This window comes from Neopsephotus bourkii, unplaced genomic scaffold (assembly GCF_033783945.1).
Source record: "Neopsephotus bourkii isolate Nb327-2 ecotype Australia unplaced genomic scaffold, CSIRO-AGI_Nbou_v1 NB_244, whole genome shotgun sequence".
Lineage (NCBI taxonomy): Eukaryota > Metazoa > Chordata > Aves > Psittaciformes > Psittacidae > Neopsephotus > Neopsephotus bourkii.
The window spans coordinates 966,447-982,858 of NW_026900754.1; the positions used below are offsets into that span (position 1 = coordinate 966,447).

The following is a 16,412-nucleotide window of genomic DNA, read 5'->3' on the forward strand; positions in this document are numbered from 1 at the left end:
GGAGCCTCCTCTTCTCCAGACCAAACAAGCCCAGCTCTCAACCTGAATGTAGCATGAACAAGGTTATGCACAGGAATGCTGTAAAGCAGAGGTTTAGCTGAGACCTGAAGCCAAACTGAGAGATACAAACTTCTTTTGTCAATGCAATGGGTTGGAAATTTATGTTGTATCTTCTTAGTATTAATTATACGAGTTTTGTTTAAAAAAAAAAAGGGGGGGGGGCAAAAGAAGGGTCTTACCTTGACAGAACTGGCTGCAACAGTCATGCCTGGGATATAAACAGCCCTTCATTTTGCAGAAGACACAGCTTGAAAACACAGAAGCCGGATCCTCCCATGTGAATCAGACTAGAGAAAGGCATCTTATGTGAAAGATTTTATTGTTACGTGCTCCCCATACAACAAACGGTGTCAGTAGTGTACATTTGACAGAAAGAGAAATTAGCTTGGTAGAAAAGAAATCCAAGAGGTACAAGGATTATCTACACCCACATTGTGTACAAGTAAAAGAAAGACAGAGAAAAGAGAATTTGCTTTTGGGGGAACTGTAAAGAAACAGACACATTTCTGTTTCTGTTTGAGGCTCTGCACCATCTGCTTAAAGCTGATTTCTTGGCCCTTCAAAAGTCCTGTGGAAAGGCAGCAGCAGTTCTGTAGGGGTGTCAGTACTTTGGTAGGTTAGATGGCATACTGCGTGATGCACGCTATGACCCTGGACTTCCCCCAACAGCATCAACCTACCGACATTCTCCTTTACTTTGAAAGTCTTCATCCTTAATTTTCCACAATTTTCATCCTTATTGCTTTCTGGCAACTCTGCATAATCACTACTGAGGTTTCTAGAATGACATCTTTGGGGTCCTGATCTACTTGACAGCATTTTAGGGGGACGTACGCATTGGCATTTTAAATGGGTGGAACATGAGGGCTCTTTATGGGGAAGCAAGAATTGCTCATGAAACTTTAATAACCTGTTCAGAAATTAAAGATGCTTGGAATAAAAAAGCTGTCATAAGACTTACTTAATTTTAAAGCAGAAGATCAACAATTTCTCTACAGTAGTTTAGTTAGCTTAAATTTCTGTTCTATCCATATGACATAAGATGTACACATGGCTAATTACACATCTCTATTTTATCTTAGCAAAAAAGAATAGTCAATTGCCCTTAGTGTAAATATTTAGTACATAAAATACTATCAAGAAATCCACTTTTAATAAATATCTTTAGTTCTCAATCCTATATACAAGTACTTTACAGCAACACACAGGAGAGAGTGTGATTGGGCGGACTGTGAACACGATGGGTATTGACATAAAGTACTAGCATGTTCTTGCAGTCAGATGCATTGTGATTGTGGAGCTTTGAGGTGAACCCTGCTGAAATATAAATACCTCTCTCACCTTGAAATCAATGCTTCCAGTTGGAAAAACCATAATAAATCTGATTTCTTCTCACAGCTATTTCTTGCTAGTGCCTATTCTAGCTCTGTGATGCTTTTTCAGCTTCAGAAATTACAAAGAGATCAGCTGGAGAACAGAACTCATGTTTGACTGGTGAACACCACAGTACTTACAGTATTTACATGGCTTCTTCCTACTCCAGTCTGACCCCTTCAGGAAAGAGAGAACTACAGGATGGTACCACTGCCCTGACACCGAGGCGATGCCAGCTCAGTGCTCATCTCACAGGCACATAAAATGCTTTTTCCAGCCTGTGACTCGAATTATACTGAAGTTTCTAAACCTACTTTTCATGGGCTAGAAGTAAACCTTTAGGTTCACGTATTTTCCCCAGTTTCAAAAGAAAGCATCACGCTGTTGGTAAACACCTTTTCCTAGTGTCAGGAGATATAATTAATCTGAAAATGGAGCTCCTCCTTTCATGATAATGCTGCTTTACACACCAGCTCTTGGAATGCCAGTAAGGCAGCACTCAGTGGCAGGCACCTAGCACTTGTCTAGAATGCAACATAGGTCAACAGTTGTCTGACAGCACAAACCTCTTAAAAATAATACTGCTTTTCTGCAATATACAGGATTTACACAACGGTGCAAAGTTGCTCGTACAAGATCCATTCCTATAGATAAATTAGCAAAACAAGTCTTACAGATTCCCTTTTTTCATTGCAAAAGTATTTTGTAGAGTGTAAACATCTGGTACCTCTTGTGGTAGGGCCTTTTCTACGTGGGAGTGTTTAGAACCCTGAGGTCAGGGCTGCTTTTCTGTACTAGAGCTTGACTGATGCTCTCAGCAACATCTGCTCACCATGAGAAGTATCCTTTGGTGCATTCCTCCAATGTATTCAAGCCAGCCAGGTAATGCAGGATGGGAGAAGGACAGGAGGAGCAACTAGAAAGTGAACCAGCACTTCTCGTTCTTTGTATTTACAAGGAAAATGAGTTGATGACCTGCAGTGTCTTGCTTGTGGAAAGCAGCATGCACCATAGTGTCTAGAAGTAAGGAAATGAAACCCAAAGCACCAAACCAAGCTTCTTTCCAATGTTATCCTTCTGAGGCATTCAGATTCATTGTTCCACAGTGGAGGACCTTGAAGGTCATCTTTTCTCAATATGCTTCGCACTCTTCCTTGAGGTTCTTGATAGAGAAGGCGCCCCCACTATGGTGTTATTAGCTGCCACAGCAGGAATGGCTGCTGCTAACCCAAGAGCATGGTGAGGACTGAGACTGCTGCTGTTGGCAGGTGACTGGCGTAGCAAAGCCAACAGCCTAGAAGTCTTCTTTGCTGGAGGGACTCTCCATTGTGGGAACTCAGCCCCACTGGGCTTGGTGTTGGATGGGGAGATGTGTGGATTGGCATCTTCTTCTCCAGAAGGAAGCCTGCCCAGATTGCTCCTTCCAGACAGGTACTGTGCGTGGTGGGGCACTACCAGTGTTGGCATCATCAACATCCCAGGCAAGTGGCCCTGATCAAATGTTGTTTCCTCTTCAGCTGCAGCAGCTTCGGTGAGGAGTGATGGTGGGAGGGTGCTGCTGCGTTTACCACAGGACTCACAGCACAGCTTGTTGTAGCCAGGGATGGAACAGTATCGTGCAAGCACCTCCATCTGACAGAAGATGGATTTGTCTCCCAGGCAGGGCTCATCTGCAAAACAAATATCATGTTGATGGCAGATCTAGTGAAGAGCACTGAAATGCTCCAGCATGTTTCACAAACGATAGGCTGCTCTAAATAGACAACCTGAGATGCTTCATGCCCTGAACCACCGACAGAAATAACCCTCGTTTGGAACCAAACAAATTGGTCATCACTTGGAAAACATCAGGCTCCGCATAGATCAGAAGCAAAGAGTTGTGGAAAGGCATATTATATTTGGGCTACAGACAATTTCCAGTGCTGATCTACTAGAGCTCCCACATACCAGGCCAGATATAGTTCTACCCACCCCCAGGTCACCTCTAGTCTGAGGACATACCTAGCAATAGTATTCAAAACAATTAAACCACCCCCTAAAGAAGTAAATCCCAAGAAGTATCTCTCAAAGATGCCTTTTAGATGACATCTTAAAATGTTATAGTTGGATAAAGCTTTGTTTGCATAGTCTGAGCTTTTCAGTGACTGAAGAAGTGAAGGAAAGCTCTTAACAGATAGGGGAGATGTACGATGCCTTGAAGTTAAGTGTGTGGCATTGCTTTCAGTCAGGGAAAAGACCTTTCATAGGTCCAAGATCTGTCAGAGATGCCCAAAATGTCAGCATTTCTTTAGGCACTTGCTGGACATTTGTTCCACAAATGGAGAAAAGTACCAAGGTACAGTCAGTCCATACATGGTCAGTACCCCATACTCTGGGTGCTTTGGTATTCTGTATGGGAATGTGAGCAGAAATTTAAACTTCACTCTCATTTCACAGAAAACAAGTCCAATTCTCAGTTAGTATCTGAGCAGAGCTGTGTCACAGCACAGGGGAAGGTGGAAGGTTGGCTCTGGGCATTTGAAATGAGCTGCATATTTTACAATAAGGAAGTTTAATACTTCCTTTTTATTCTCCTCCTTGATGCTAACTCATCCTACTGCTCATTTATGCTGTTATCCATGCAGTTCGGAATACTGTGCACCTTGGCAGCATGAATGCCCAACTAAGTAATGCAGGAAGGCCTCGCAGAAGGCCACTTTGTCGAGGCCTGCAGCAGGGTCAACACCAAACAGAAAAGCATCTTCCTATTTTAAAATCAGTAATTCCCTTCCCACAGACCTCTCCAAGGACCCTCAAACAGGCTACGTGCAGCAGTGTCGGGTTCTACCCGAACATGTCTCCCTGTGAGAGACCAGCAAAGAGCTTCCACTAGCTGACTTTTTCCCAGATAACATGGCTGGCTTGAAATGCTGTTGATGGATTTCACTTACAATAGGATTATGCAAAACTCTAATGTGGAAAGCCAAAAGTTAACCCCAGCTATTGAGAAAGTCTGTTCCACGTCTTGTTTCCATTCACTGTTAGCAGTTATGTAGTCCACATCTCACTGAGCAACAGATGGCATGTGACACCACTTATTCAGCCCTGAAATGAAATTTGCTTTCTGTACTGTGGTATTTTGTCACCTGTGTACAGATGCTGCCTCACACATGTCAACACTATGTGAGGTGACCAAGTTTTCCTGTTTTCCCATATTAACTGGAGCCCAACGTCTCCATCAATGTCAGTCAGTTTAATTCCACTGAACTCAGTTGAATTCCACACATACATCACAGGGGTTGTAGGACTTTCTTTAGAAATAGCATATTATATGACTGGCAAGTCATATAAAAATTGCCCTTGCTTCTAACCCTGATGTGCTTCCTTGGATAGATGTTTGGTGGTTCTTGCAAGCTTAGCATTAAATCCACAGCTTTGCACAGGGACATACTCATTGCTGACAATTTTCAGCAGGAATTTTGCACAAATAATACAAAGACAGGGACACTTTCCACTAGACCAGGTTGCTCCAAGCCCTGTCCAACCTGGCCTTGAACACTGCCAGGGATGGGGCAGCCACAGCTTCTCTGGGCAACCTGTGCCAGGGTCTCATCACCTGCAAGAGGAAGAATTTCTTCCTTACATTTAAACTAAATTTCTCCTCTGCTACTTTAAAGCCATTCCTCTTGTCCTGTCCCTACACGCCCTTGTCAAAAGTTTTGACAATGCTTTAATATCAGATTTCTCACGGGGAAAACCAGGGGTCTGAAACTTGTACTTGTTTAGTCACAGGTAGTGGTTTGCTCCCACCTAGTGGGTAAAACATTTTATAACTCCTTAGAATTGTTTTCTGCCTGAGTTCTTTCACTGGTAGAAAACAAGAGCAAAAGCAGGCACCTTGACCAGACTTAGGGAAAAAGTTAGAATCACTTTTTGGGAGAGCACGCTGCACCTTCAAAGAATCCTTACTCTATTTTTTCCTACCAGCTAGTGATGACTACCATGAGGGATTTAAAAACCAGCTAACCCCCAAATCTCAGACAGTCAAACGAAGAAAGGCTTTGTTGTCATCAAAAGCTTAAAAGTCTGTTCAGAAAACACTACAAGAACAATGCAATGAGATTCTCAGGAACCTTACCAGTGCTCTGTGCCTCCATTTTTATGAAGGTTTTTTTTTTTTTCATTTCCTCAATTGGTGGCTTGCAAAACTTATCCTGGGATTTAGATGTCAATCAGGGTTTAATTTGGATTGACCCTCACCAGCATTTCAGCCCATGCACCTCTGGCTCATGCGTTTGACCCCCTATTTTATCATCTTTACAAAACAAGTGTGGGAGAAGCACAGGTCACCTACAGCTATGGTATCAGTAATGTGCTGGACTAAACAACAGGGAGCCTTTAGCTGGAAAAAAGTGGGATAATCTCCAAGGAAGGATGCCTAGCATCTCTACCCAGCACTGTGCTCCCTTGACAGGCTGCATTGAGGCAGGAATGTCTGTGACCCTCATCCTGTAAAACTGCTACCCACCACCCATAAAATGCCCACAATCATTCTGAGACATTCTCTTACCATTACAAGGAGCGAGTTTACAAACCCTCACTGCTTCTGGTTTTTCTCCATTGCACTGATCACCAGCACGGCACATGACCTGCCGGCTTTCAGTTCCCTCCCCACAGGTCACGGAACACTATGGAACACAAGACAAGACAGGATATTGAGCTTTCACAGCCATGTGCAAAAATTCTTGTGTCTAAAATAGCCCAAGGTTGGCTTTCAGGTCAGGCTGCACATTCCAGCAATTGGTTTCGAAAGGAGACTAGGGTGAAGGCTGACATTATGAAGAAGTAGCCAAAAGGGGATGGTTTTTCCTTTGGTTCTTGCTTTCTGTAATGTTAAATTTATTATTAGAGGATATTATTAATTTTCCTACTTTTTTTTCCTCTAAGCCAATCCCTGATCTTGACAACAGGATCAATACAAAGACAATACAAAGGGCAGAGAAACTCAGTGTTCGCTGAGTTAGCTGTAGGGTTCAGCTGTTTGCTCCAAAGTCATTACAACAATGGCAACACTTGCAGAAACTCTGATTCCAAAACAGCCCAAGTGATTAAAAAATATTACGTGACCCTCAGAAGCAGGGAAGTGAGAAGTAGGCAACTTGGAGAAAAACAAGCAAACTTCCAACATTTCTTTTGCAGGACTGTGTATCTGATATTCATAGAATCACAGAGTGTTTTGGGTTGAAAGGGACCTTAAAGCTCACCCAGTTCCAACCCTCTGCTACAGGCAGCAACACCTTCCACTAGATCAGGTTACTCCAAGCCTTGTCCAACCTGGCCTTGAACACTGCCAGGGATGGGGCAGCCACAGCTTCTCTGGGCACCCTGTGCCAGGACCCCACCACCCTCACAGGGAAGAACTTCTTCCTAGGATCTCATCTCAACTTCCCCTCTCTCAGGTTAAAGCCATTGCCCCTGTCTCCTGTCCCTGCAGGCCCTTGCCCAAAGCCCCTCTCCAGGTTTCTTGTAGCCTCTTTAGGCACTGGAAGCTGCTCTATGGTCTACCCGGAACCTTCTCTTCTTGATTCTGAACAAGCCCAGCTCTCTCAGCCTGTCTCCAGAGCTGAGGTGCTCCAGCCCTCACAGCATTTCGGTGGCCTCCTCTGGACTTGCTCCAACAGCTCCACATCCCTCTTGTGTTGCTGCCCCAGAGCTGAATGCACGGCTGCAGTGGGGGGTCTCCCCAGAATACAGTAGAGGGGGAGAATCCCCTCCCTAGACCTGCTGCTCACACTGCTAGGGATGCAGCCAAGGACATGGTTGACTATTGTGAATGTTTTCCTTGCTGATTTCTGGAGAACTCTGGAGAGCTATAGAAGCCCATGAAGCTCAAAGGCATTATCTGCTGCAAAATTCCATGGTTTTGGAAGCTGTCTGGCACAGACCTGACCTGGGAGAGATGGGATGTTCATGGCTCACCTACCTCAGACCAGGGTCCAGCCTTCCACTGTGCAGGGCACGGTACGCGGTTGCATGGCCGGCGGCTCTCAGGGCGGTCTCCACTGCAGTACTTGGAATGGACGGAGCGGTTCACACCATCATGAAGGGGCTGGATGCAGCGCACCGTACGGAGCTGGTACCCAGAATTCCCACAGCTTTTGGTGCAGTGCTCCCACTCATCTGCTGCCCAGCTGGGAAGAAACAAGGAAGGAGATGTCACGACAACTTGTACTGATGATCCATACTGCTGCCAGGTTGGGCAGCCATTAGTACACAATATTTTTGAGATGAAACCATTCAATAAGATCAATAACCTTTCTTCTATAGAAAAAAACCCACAACACAGCAACTCCAGCCTAGAAAGCTATCAGCTTCCTACCTACCCGATCTGGCATGGGTCACCTTTCGACTGCAAGGCACAACCATTTCTATCCTTAAGTACTTACTTAAGGCCTACTTACAGAGGCTGGGTGCATTCCTGAAGGTTGCACATTCTACGGATAGGCTTGGGCTTTTTGCTGGCCTCACAGAAGCTGCGATGAACCATTTTGTTATCGCTTTTCCTGCGACACCCGTATTTGGTGTACTGAAACCCTGAAAATAGTTCAGAAAAAAAAAATAAGGAAAACCAGGTCCTTGTTAGAATTTATGGCTTAAATATCCGTTTATGGACAACTGATAACACGACACTGCAATAGGTCTTTAAGGCCAGAAGGGACAGTTATGACCCCTTAGTGAAACCTCTGCACTACACACAAATCACACCACAGCAGGGGAGAAATTACCTCCTTAACATCAAGCAGTGGGTCACCAACTAACATGGGAATGAGCCCAAGTCTCCTTTTAGCATTTTCACTACCACAACACATAATCTGTTCAACACAGCACTGCACCAGCTACTAAGAAGGAGAAAAATGACTGCTACCACTGAAACCAGGACATGTATGGAAGAGTTAAAGTTATTTTGACATTTGCATTTCCTATTCTTTACGCAATAGTGATGTACATGCCATAACTAAAGTGAATGCTCAGTAGCATGAATGTCTGAGTCTGTACTTCCCCAACAGATTTGGGTATTGAATTTAAACACCTAAAAAAGACTTTTTCTTCCTAGACTGCAAACGTGACACACTGAATAATCAGCCATGTAAGATATTTTAAGCTGGGGCATGCAAAATAACAAACTGCTTTTAAAGAAATGGAAGGCCAAGAGTTGTAAATTATTCGCTTCCCCCACCTTTTACTTTTCCACTTCGGGTAACTGGTCATTCATGACCAGAAGGTGCTAAACCATCTGTTTACCTCCACCACAGGGTTTGGAGCACTGTGACCAACTCTTCAATGCCCACTCAAAAGTATCTACTTCTTCCTGAAGGACGTTGTTGCTGTTGATAGTTGGCACCGAGTCCTCATGAATGATGTACTTGTAAGTCAGGCTGGATCTTGTGTCATTCTCCCGAGGAATGATCTATTAATAACCAAAAGTAAACAGTGGTACAAAACCAGACCTATTATTTATTCCTCAGCAAAATAAAGAAAGTGAGGCCTGGCTTTTTGGGGAAACACGAAAACGGCTCGTTAACTCACTGGGGAAGCAAAATTGGGGTTTGTCTTGGAAGTTAGAACTAACAAAAGTAAGATCAACATAGAGCCGTTTAAAATGAGACACATTTCTAGGCTAGGGTTCTAAGCTGGATGAAGGGAGGGCCACGAAAATGGTCCAAGGGCTGGAGCACCTCTGCTCTGAAGGCAGGTTGAGAAAGCTGGGCTTCTTCAGCCTAGAGAAGAGTAGGCTCCAGGGAGATCTTAGAGCAGTTTCCAGTGCCTAAAGAGGCTACAAGAAAGCTGGAGAGGCACTTTGGACAAGGGCTTGCAGGGACAGGATGAGAGGGAATGGCTTTAACCTAACAGAGGGGAAATCAAGATGAGATCTTTGGAAGAGATTGTTCCCTGTGAGGGTGGTGAGGCCCTGGCACAGGTTGTCCTGAGAAGCTGTGGCTGCCCTATCCCTGGCAATGTTCAAGGTCAGGTTGGACAAGGCTTGGAGCAACCTGGTCTAGTGGAAGGTGTTTCTGCCTGTGGCAGGGGATTGGAACTGGATGAGCTTTAAGGTCCCTTCCAACCCAAACTCTTCTGTGATTTTATGATTCTACGAAAGGGTAGTGTGGCCCCATCATTATCTGACAACAGAGCAGGGCTGGTCTCAGAGAGGGTTTGACATGCAACGTCCTTTTTCAGCCCACTGAAAGCATCCCAGTGATGTCCAAGAATGCAATATGTTTGGCTGCTGCCTGCATGGCCTGCATGAACAGGCAGCAGTTTAGATGAGGGCAACAACTCATGAGAAAAGGCTTCAGGGTATTAGCCACCTCCTTGCATGCACTCTTCAGAGAGTCATTACACCACAGAGATTTATCTCAGCACAAACTCCATGCTGGCCACCCATTTTTTATAGAAAACAAACCCACCATATTCTCACTCTGTGATATGCAACCTACCAGCACAACCACCGCATCATGCAAGGGCCCATCAGTGTGGAGAGTCTCGATGTCATCTTCGATGTTGTACTCCCACTCCACACCCAGGTCGATGAAAGATCGGGATCTGGTCTCCTCCCCTTTCCCGTTCAGAATGTAGTGTCCTGTAGCCTGGTTCTTAATTGCTAAAAGTATTGAAAACAGGGCCAGTCATGCCTCACAAACAACAGCCATCATGGGCGCTTATGTGAAACTTGACAGGAGATATTACAGAAGGACTTGTGCAAAAAAACCCCAACATGCTAGCAAGCCAGGTTTGGACTTTGAGCAAGCTGGTCTCGTGGAAGGTGTCCTTGCCTGTGGCAGGAGGGTAGGAACTAGATGAGCTTTAAGGTCCCTTCCAACCCAAACCACTCTGTAATTCTATGAACTGCTACAGATGTCCTGGCTCAGAGAAAGGCCCTCCAAGGCTGTCTCATGCAGCCTTCAAATCCCAGTTTGATGACAGATGTTCTCGTGTGTTTGCTTCAATTCTGTATTTCCTTATCCACGTGAATTAGATACAGATCTAGAGCTAGACTGAAGCACCTCTTCTCATGTAATGTTCACATTTCCCATACTAGTTTAGTTCCTGAGAAGCATGGATAGTAGCAAGGAACTCAGGTCAAATCTTCATGATCACCCGCCTTCCTTATTTGCCCAAGACCAAAATCAGTATTACCCACAATGCGCAGTAGTATAACAGACACTCAGCAGACTCCAAGTGCATTTCTTATTTTCCTCAGTTTATGAAAATGACAACTTCATCATGTTGTAGTTTCTTTTGCATACATGTATGTGTACCAGATGCTACCATCAGTAAGTAAAGAGCTGAGGCACTGGAACTGCTGGGAAACTATGAGTTTTGGTTTCCTAGACCACACCTTGAAAATTAGGTAGTGTGGGAATGATGATGATGATGATGATTAGTAGTAGTAGCAGTAGTATTATGCTCCAATCAGAAGCCAATACATCAGATATGTGAAAGACAGACTCTTATGTTTTCTTTTATACAATTCTTACCAATGCATCATAAAACATGAGAAGACAAACTATGCAGAAATCTGACAAGTTCCTATGATTATCGTAATCCAAATGCAGAAGCTGTGAGTACCTGGTGAATAGCTTCAAGAAGCCACTTACTGCCAAAGCAAAGCTATGCTTCTCTGAAAGTTACTATCAGGCTATGCTTGGTCCAAAATGCTGCACTTGGATCTCAAAAAAAATTCTTTATTTTTTTTTTTAATTTTTCCTCTTTTCTTTTCTATTCCTAATTTTTTTTAGTTACTAATCCAACTCTGCCTGAAGGGTTTACAAAAGACATTGCCCTGGCACATGGGGAGCTGATTAAAAGACCATTAAAATCCATGGAAGATCTCACTCTTCTCCCTTAAGAGTTAGAAAATGGTAAGTAGTAAGATACAAACTGATTGACAACACTATGTGAGAAAAAATAAATTCAAAAATAAAAATAAATAAATAAATAAACAAATAAATAAATGGACTGCAAATCTTTGTTCCATTAAACCAGCTGTTGCGTAAAATCTGCAGCAAGTAAGAATAATTACAGGTATCAAATTTGATTCACATACCAGTAAACAGAACTTTTACCCTGGAAGCGTCCATTTAAATGCGAGTGATGACAACCTTTTGTTAGTAAACATGCAAACTGGGATCAGTTTAATATTTCAAAGGATTCAAATGAGAGGTAAATGTTTGCTTGCTGAGCTGATGCTGTAGGATACAGTCCTTGACATGCAATTCTGAGTGTACGTATTTACCCAGAATACTTGAATTTGATTATCTCATTGCTCAAGTTCTTCTGTATGACTGCCCTGTGCTTCTCATCATGCCTCAAAGCCAACCCTGAGGAGACAAACACTTACCAAGAAAATGAGGAGAAGCCTCGTCTTCTTGGATAAACACATGTCGAGCACCGGGAGGGATGTCAAACATCTTTAAGTACCCTTCAGCATGTGTAGTAGTCAATGGAGAAAGCAGAGCCAGAAAGAAAAAGTGACAGCTATGGTTAGGAGTGTGCTACATGACCCAGATTCTACTTGCAGAAGAGGGCATCCATCACCAAATGAGAAGCAGTGCCAGAAAGAAACAGAGCAAATAGTTTTGTAACCTGTTTGGCAGGACTTCCTTGCGTTTTTTCTCTTCCAGAGGGAGAAACCAGTTACAAATCTATTTGTCACTTGACTAGCTACACTGCTATAGGCTGTGTTAACCAACAAGTCAGGCAAAAATGTTTCCTATGCTTTCTCAGTACACAAGGTGAAAAACACAAGTCCTCCTGTTTATATTTTCCAAATCACTCATCAGCCAGGCTGTTAGAGTGGAATTGACTACTGACATACTATTAGATGTTAATGTCTGAAGTGTGTCTGCTTACTTCTGAGACATCAAAGACTGGAGGAAGGAGGGTGTAGCATGAAGGGTGTTGCCCCTACACATCAGAAAAGGCTCATCTGTATGGAAGCCAACACAAGTTATTTACAACTGTGAATGTAAAATTGTCCTCAGTTCAGCAGTAGCAGTCATTTTTCTCCTTCCTAGTAGCTGATGCAGTGCTGTGTTTTTGACTTTCAGCCTGAGAACAATGCTGATAACACCGATGTTTTTAGTTGGTGCTCAGTAATGTTTACTCTGATCGAGGACTTTCTGAGTCACATGCTCTGCCAGGAGGAGAGGCACAGGAAGCTGGGAGGAAGCAGAGACAGGACACCTGACCCGAACTAGCCAAAGAGGTATTCCATACCACAGCACATTATGCCCACTGTATAAACTGGGGGCAGTTACCTGGAATGGTTAGATGGGTATCGGTCAGCGGGTGGTGAGTGGTTGTATTCTCTTCCCTTGTTATTTCCCTTGCCATTATTATTATTGGTGGCAGCAGCAGTGATTTGTGTTATACCTTAGTTACTGGGCTGTTCTTATCTCAACCCATGGGAGTTACATTCTTTCGATTCTCCTCCCATTCCCTCTGGGAATGGCAGGGAGGAAAAGGTGGGGGAGTGAACGAGCAGCTGCGTGGTTCTGGGTTGCCGGCTGAGCTTAAACCATGACAAAAATGCATCAATTACTTTGCTGTTGCTTTAACTGAATTCAACTCTCTACAGTTAAAAGTAAAAAGCTGTTCCCAAAGAACATGATCCTTATTTCAAATGACAATGATTCATCAGTCCAAACCACTGGTAACTAGTATAACATTAAATACTTTCATTAGGAAAACTAAAATCTCTCCTAGTGATCTGTCAAAAGGCACTGCTACATCAAGTTTTACTCAAGAGCATCACAAGCACTCTGAGTGCACAGTATTTTAATAGTTCTATTATTTTCTCTTTACCAAATGCAGATTTAATGGTGACAAATCTCTGCAGATCCCTTTTTTTAAGAGCTGAGCAAATTTCTCTGTTTTTTTACTGGCGATCTTGAGACTAGTGAATACATTGGTAGCTTGTTGTGCACCTGTCATACTACAGCTTCTTGGAAGATCTAAGTGATGAAAAGGAAGAGCTAGGAAAATGTAAAATCATGCTCTTGGCTGACAAGTGACTGTGCAAACAGCACGTGCCAATCTTTTCACTGATCATCCTTTAAGCATATGAAACATAAAGCTTTTGCCTGATTTGGTATTATCTGTCAGTGTCAGAACAGAGATGTGAACTGCAGCAAGAACTTGAGTTGCCATGGATGCCTCTCATCCTACAAGCCTTTTGAACTTACCTAGCATGTTTTTATACTCTTTTGTTCCAAAGAGGGAAATATTGCGAGCTCCTTTAGGCAATATAAATGCTCCTCTTGTCTCCCCTTAAACAGAATGCCTGTAATTAGTGCTATGGGAGACAAGGCTTGTGGTTTCATTGACTATGTTTCTCAGCCAGATGGTCTTTCCAAGTGTAAAGTATAAGTGACATCGTGTATTCAAATGAGTTTAAACCAGAATTAGACACATCCAGCAAACGTTAATAGCCAATGAAGGCCAGACCAGTCAAAATTCAGGTAGGTGATTTTAAGTTGGATACTTGCAGATTTCATTTTCCAGAAACTTGAATTCTTTTTGGCACCTCTTGCTTAAATGTTTTCCTGTTGGAAGAGGTCAATTAGGCTTTTTTAATGACTAGATTGTCAAAGTTATGGTAAAACAATAAACATTTCATAAACACTTTATCACTTCCATAATAATTTGCAACTAAGTGGCTGATTAACAGCACTCTGCCCTGAACGATCTCCTAGCTGTTTTAGTCTTGAGCCTCAATATCAGGCTTAAGTTACACTCTTAAGTCCATTGCTACCCAAGTCTGAGTAATGCTTGCATTATTCTGTGTCCAGTCCACCATCCTCCAGGGAAATATCCTTTTTCAAAAGGCTCTCTGCTGTAATTTTGTAAGTACAATCAGTAAATTTGATCATTACAATCAGTATTTTTTTCCAATTGGTTTGTAAAAATTAATAAGAATTTCAGCAGCATACTTTATTTCATTTCCAGTTGCACACTAACTTATCTTGGTCCAAGTTTAATTTAGCTACTTGCTGTATAAATTTAATTATTAATGCTTCATGGCAGCAATTAACCAACATCTAAACCATTAATGCAGATACTGGCATTTATCTTGCCCTTAGCCTTTCTCTCCTGTCTTCTGAAATACCTTCTCCCAGCCATACAGAAGATACATTTCCCTGAGTAGCATCCTTAGAATGGACAACAATAAAAAGTGATACAGGAAAGCCTTAAAATAGAAATAGTCACAACAAAATGTTTCCTTTAGTCCTCCTACAGACAAAGGCTGTAGTGCCAGATGATGTCTTCTGCATTTTACTGCTCATTTTTGTTTAGCAAAAATCTGTGTATCCTCACTCATCACAAACATGGTCTAGTTGGGCTTCAACACTTCAAAAGAAGAACTAAACATGCTCTGCATGGTATTTCTCCATACACTGAGACTGATGAAGCTTTTTCCTAACAGTCCCTTTAAAGGACAATAATACTATCTGTCATTTTAAAGACGGCATTTCTTTATCAGGGACTAAGCTGGTTTTGCACATTAGCTCACAGCTTGCGTTTTGCTAGCTAAAGGCAGGTCTGCAAAAACAGTAAGTATGACAGAGACACCAAAAACTGTATCCAGATGCAGGAAAAGGCTGTTCCTACCAAGCTTTTTGGGAGTGCGGGTGAAGGTTCCCTTCACAGTCCGGCAATGAGAATTATCGCCGCCACAGACGCCGCACTTATCTTCAACCTTATTGGAGCCAATTTCCTTGTCACAACCCACTTTCTGCAGAAGGAAGAGCAAAAAACACAAAAAATCAAAGACTGTTTTGTCACTGGCTGTCAGTTTTAGCTATGGTGGGAAGCCAACCCAAAATTAATGCAAAGAGGGAATTAACCACCCAGTGCTGATCTATTTTTTCAAAACACCAATTACTTGCAAATCTAGTGCTGGATAATGGGTTTCATGTGATAAACAGGAGGTGATTATTGCTTTATATTCACTATCCATCAAGATTAAGATGTGAAAGGCAAACGAATAGACACAATTCTTTTCCGACATGAAACAAAGCGTGAAAAAGGGAAAGGAAGTGATCAGTTGAAGAAAAATTGAGTGTTTCCATGGACCAGGTCTGTGCCGTTGCTCTAGTTTAATTAAAATCTCAAGGCCTAATGAGGAATACGATGCTGCAAATACTTAATTCAGAAACATTAGCAAAGTTTATCTCTGCACATTGAGCTGTTGTGATTGACTCTACCCACTGTGTGCCACAGCCCAGCTCCAACTCAGGGATGACCTTGGGAAGAACCACTCACCACACATTCTCCACGAACACAAATGCTGTAGGGATCCTTATAGGAACAGCGAGTCCCATCGTGTGCCAACTGTTTCATATAGGCAACACCTCCAGTTTCTTTGGACTGGCAGTACAAGTGGCATCTCTTATTAGCTGTGTAGCAAGGAAAGGGAAGGAACTGCATAAGCTAAGAGCAATCTAGATGTGCTTCAGAAAAATATCCCACTCAAGAAGTGAATATAAGAGAGGTGGAAAGGACCTTTAGTAGACAACTGTAGGGAAAAAAAGCAGCTAATTTGCTTTTCTGAGAATTATATGCTACCACTTTGAGACGCTATTCCCACAGAAACCAGTGCCCTTAGAAAAAACACCCTTAATACTTTCATCAGCTGCTATCAAAAGTTGACACATTGCACTCAAGTGCAAGATGAAGAGCTGTACTGAAGGGAGGGTAAGAGACCCAACCAGCAGCTTTCCAAGCTTTGCCCCAGTGGCAGAGAGCTGGATCTGGGCAGTCCGGCATGTTGAATGCAATGGGCATCTACCACCTGTCCAACAGGAGCTGTGAGCTTCAAGCCTCTTGCTACACCATGTTCTCACCAAGAGCAGGATGAAAGTGAGGGGAAGCTAGTTGGCCTAAGGTGGGGAAACTACAACTGTTTCTACTCTTTCCTTATGGAGCCATCTTTT

General features: G+C 43.0%; 1 protein-coding gene across 2 annotated transcripts in view; it reads right to left on the reverse strand.

The window, feature by feature from the left end:
- Positions 1–360: 360 nt before the first annotated feature.
- ADAMTS3 (ADAM metallopeptidase with thrombospondin type 1 motif 3) overlaps positions 361–16,412 on the reverse strand; it is a 98,398-nt gene continuing 82,346 nt past the window's right edge. The window contains exons 14-22 of one of the 2 annotated variants that reach the window (XM_061345817.1): positions 15,742–15,875; positions 15,088–15,211; positions 11,816–11,896; positions 9,912–10,075; positions 8,716–8,881; positions 7,875–8,007; positions 7,397–7,604; positions 5,984–6,101; positions 361–3,104 (exon numbers count right to left, since the gene is read on the reverse strand). In XM_061345817.1, coding sequence (XP_061201801.1) covers positions 2,557–3,104; positions 5,984–6,101; positions 7,397–7,604; positions 7,875–8,007; positions 8,716–8,881; positions 9,912–10,075; positions 11,816–11,896; positions 15,088–15,211; positions 15,742–15,875 — 1,676 coding nt within the window. In that variant the 3' untranslated portion in view covers positions 361–2,556. The remainder of the gene's footprint in view (positions 3,105–5,983; positions 6,102–7,396; positions 7,605–7,874; positions 8,008–8,715; positions 8,882–9,911; positions 10,076–11,815; positions 11,897–15,087; positions 15,212–15,741; positions 15,876–16,412) is intronic. The other variant, XM_061345818.1, reaches the window with a different exon arrangement.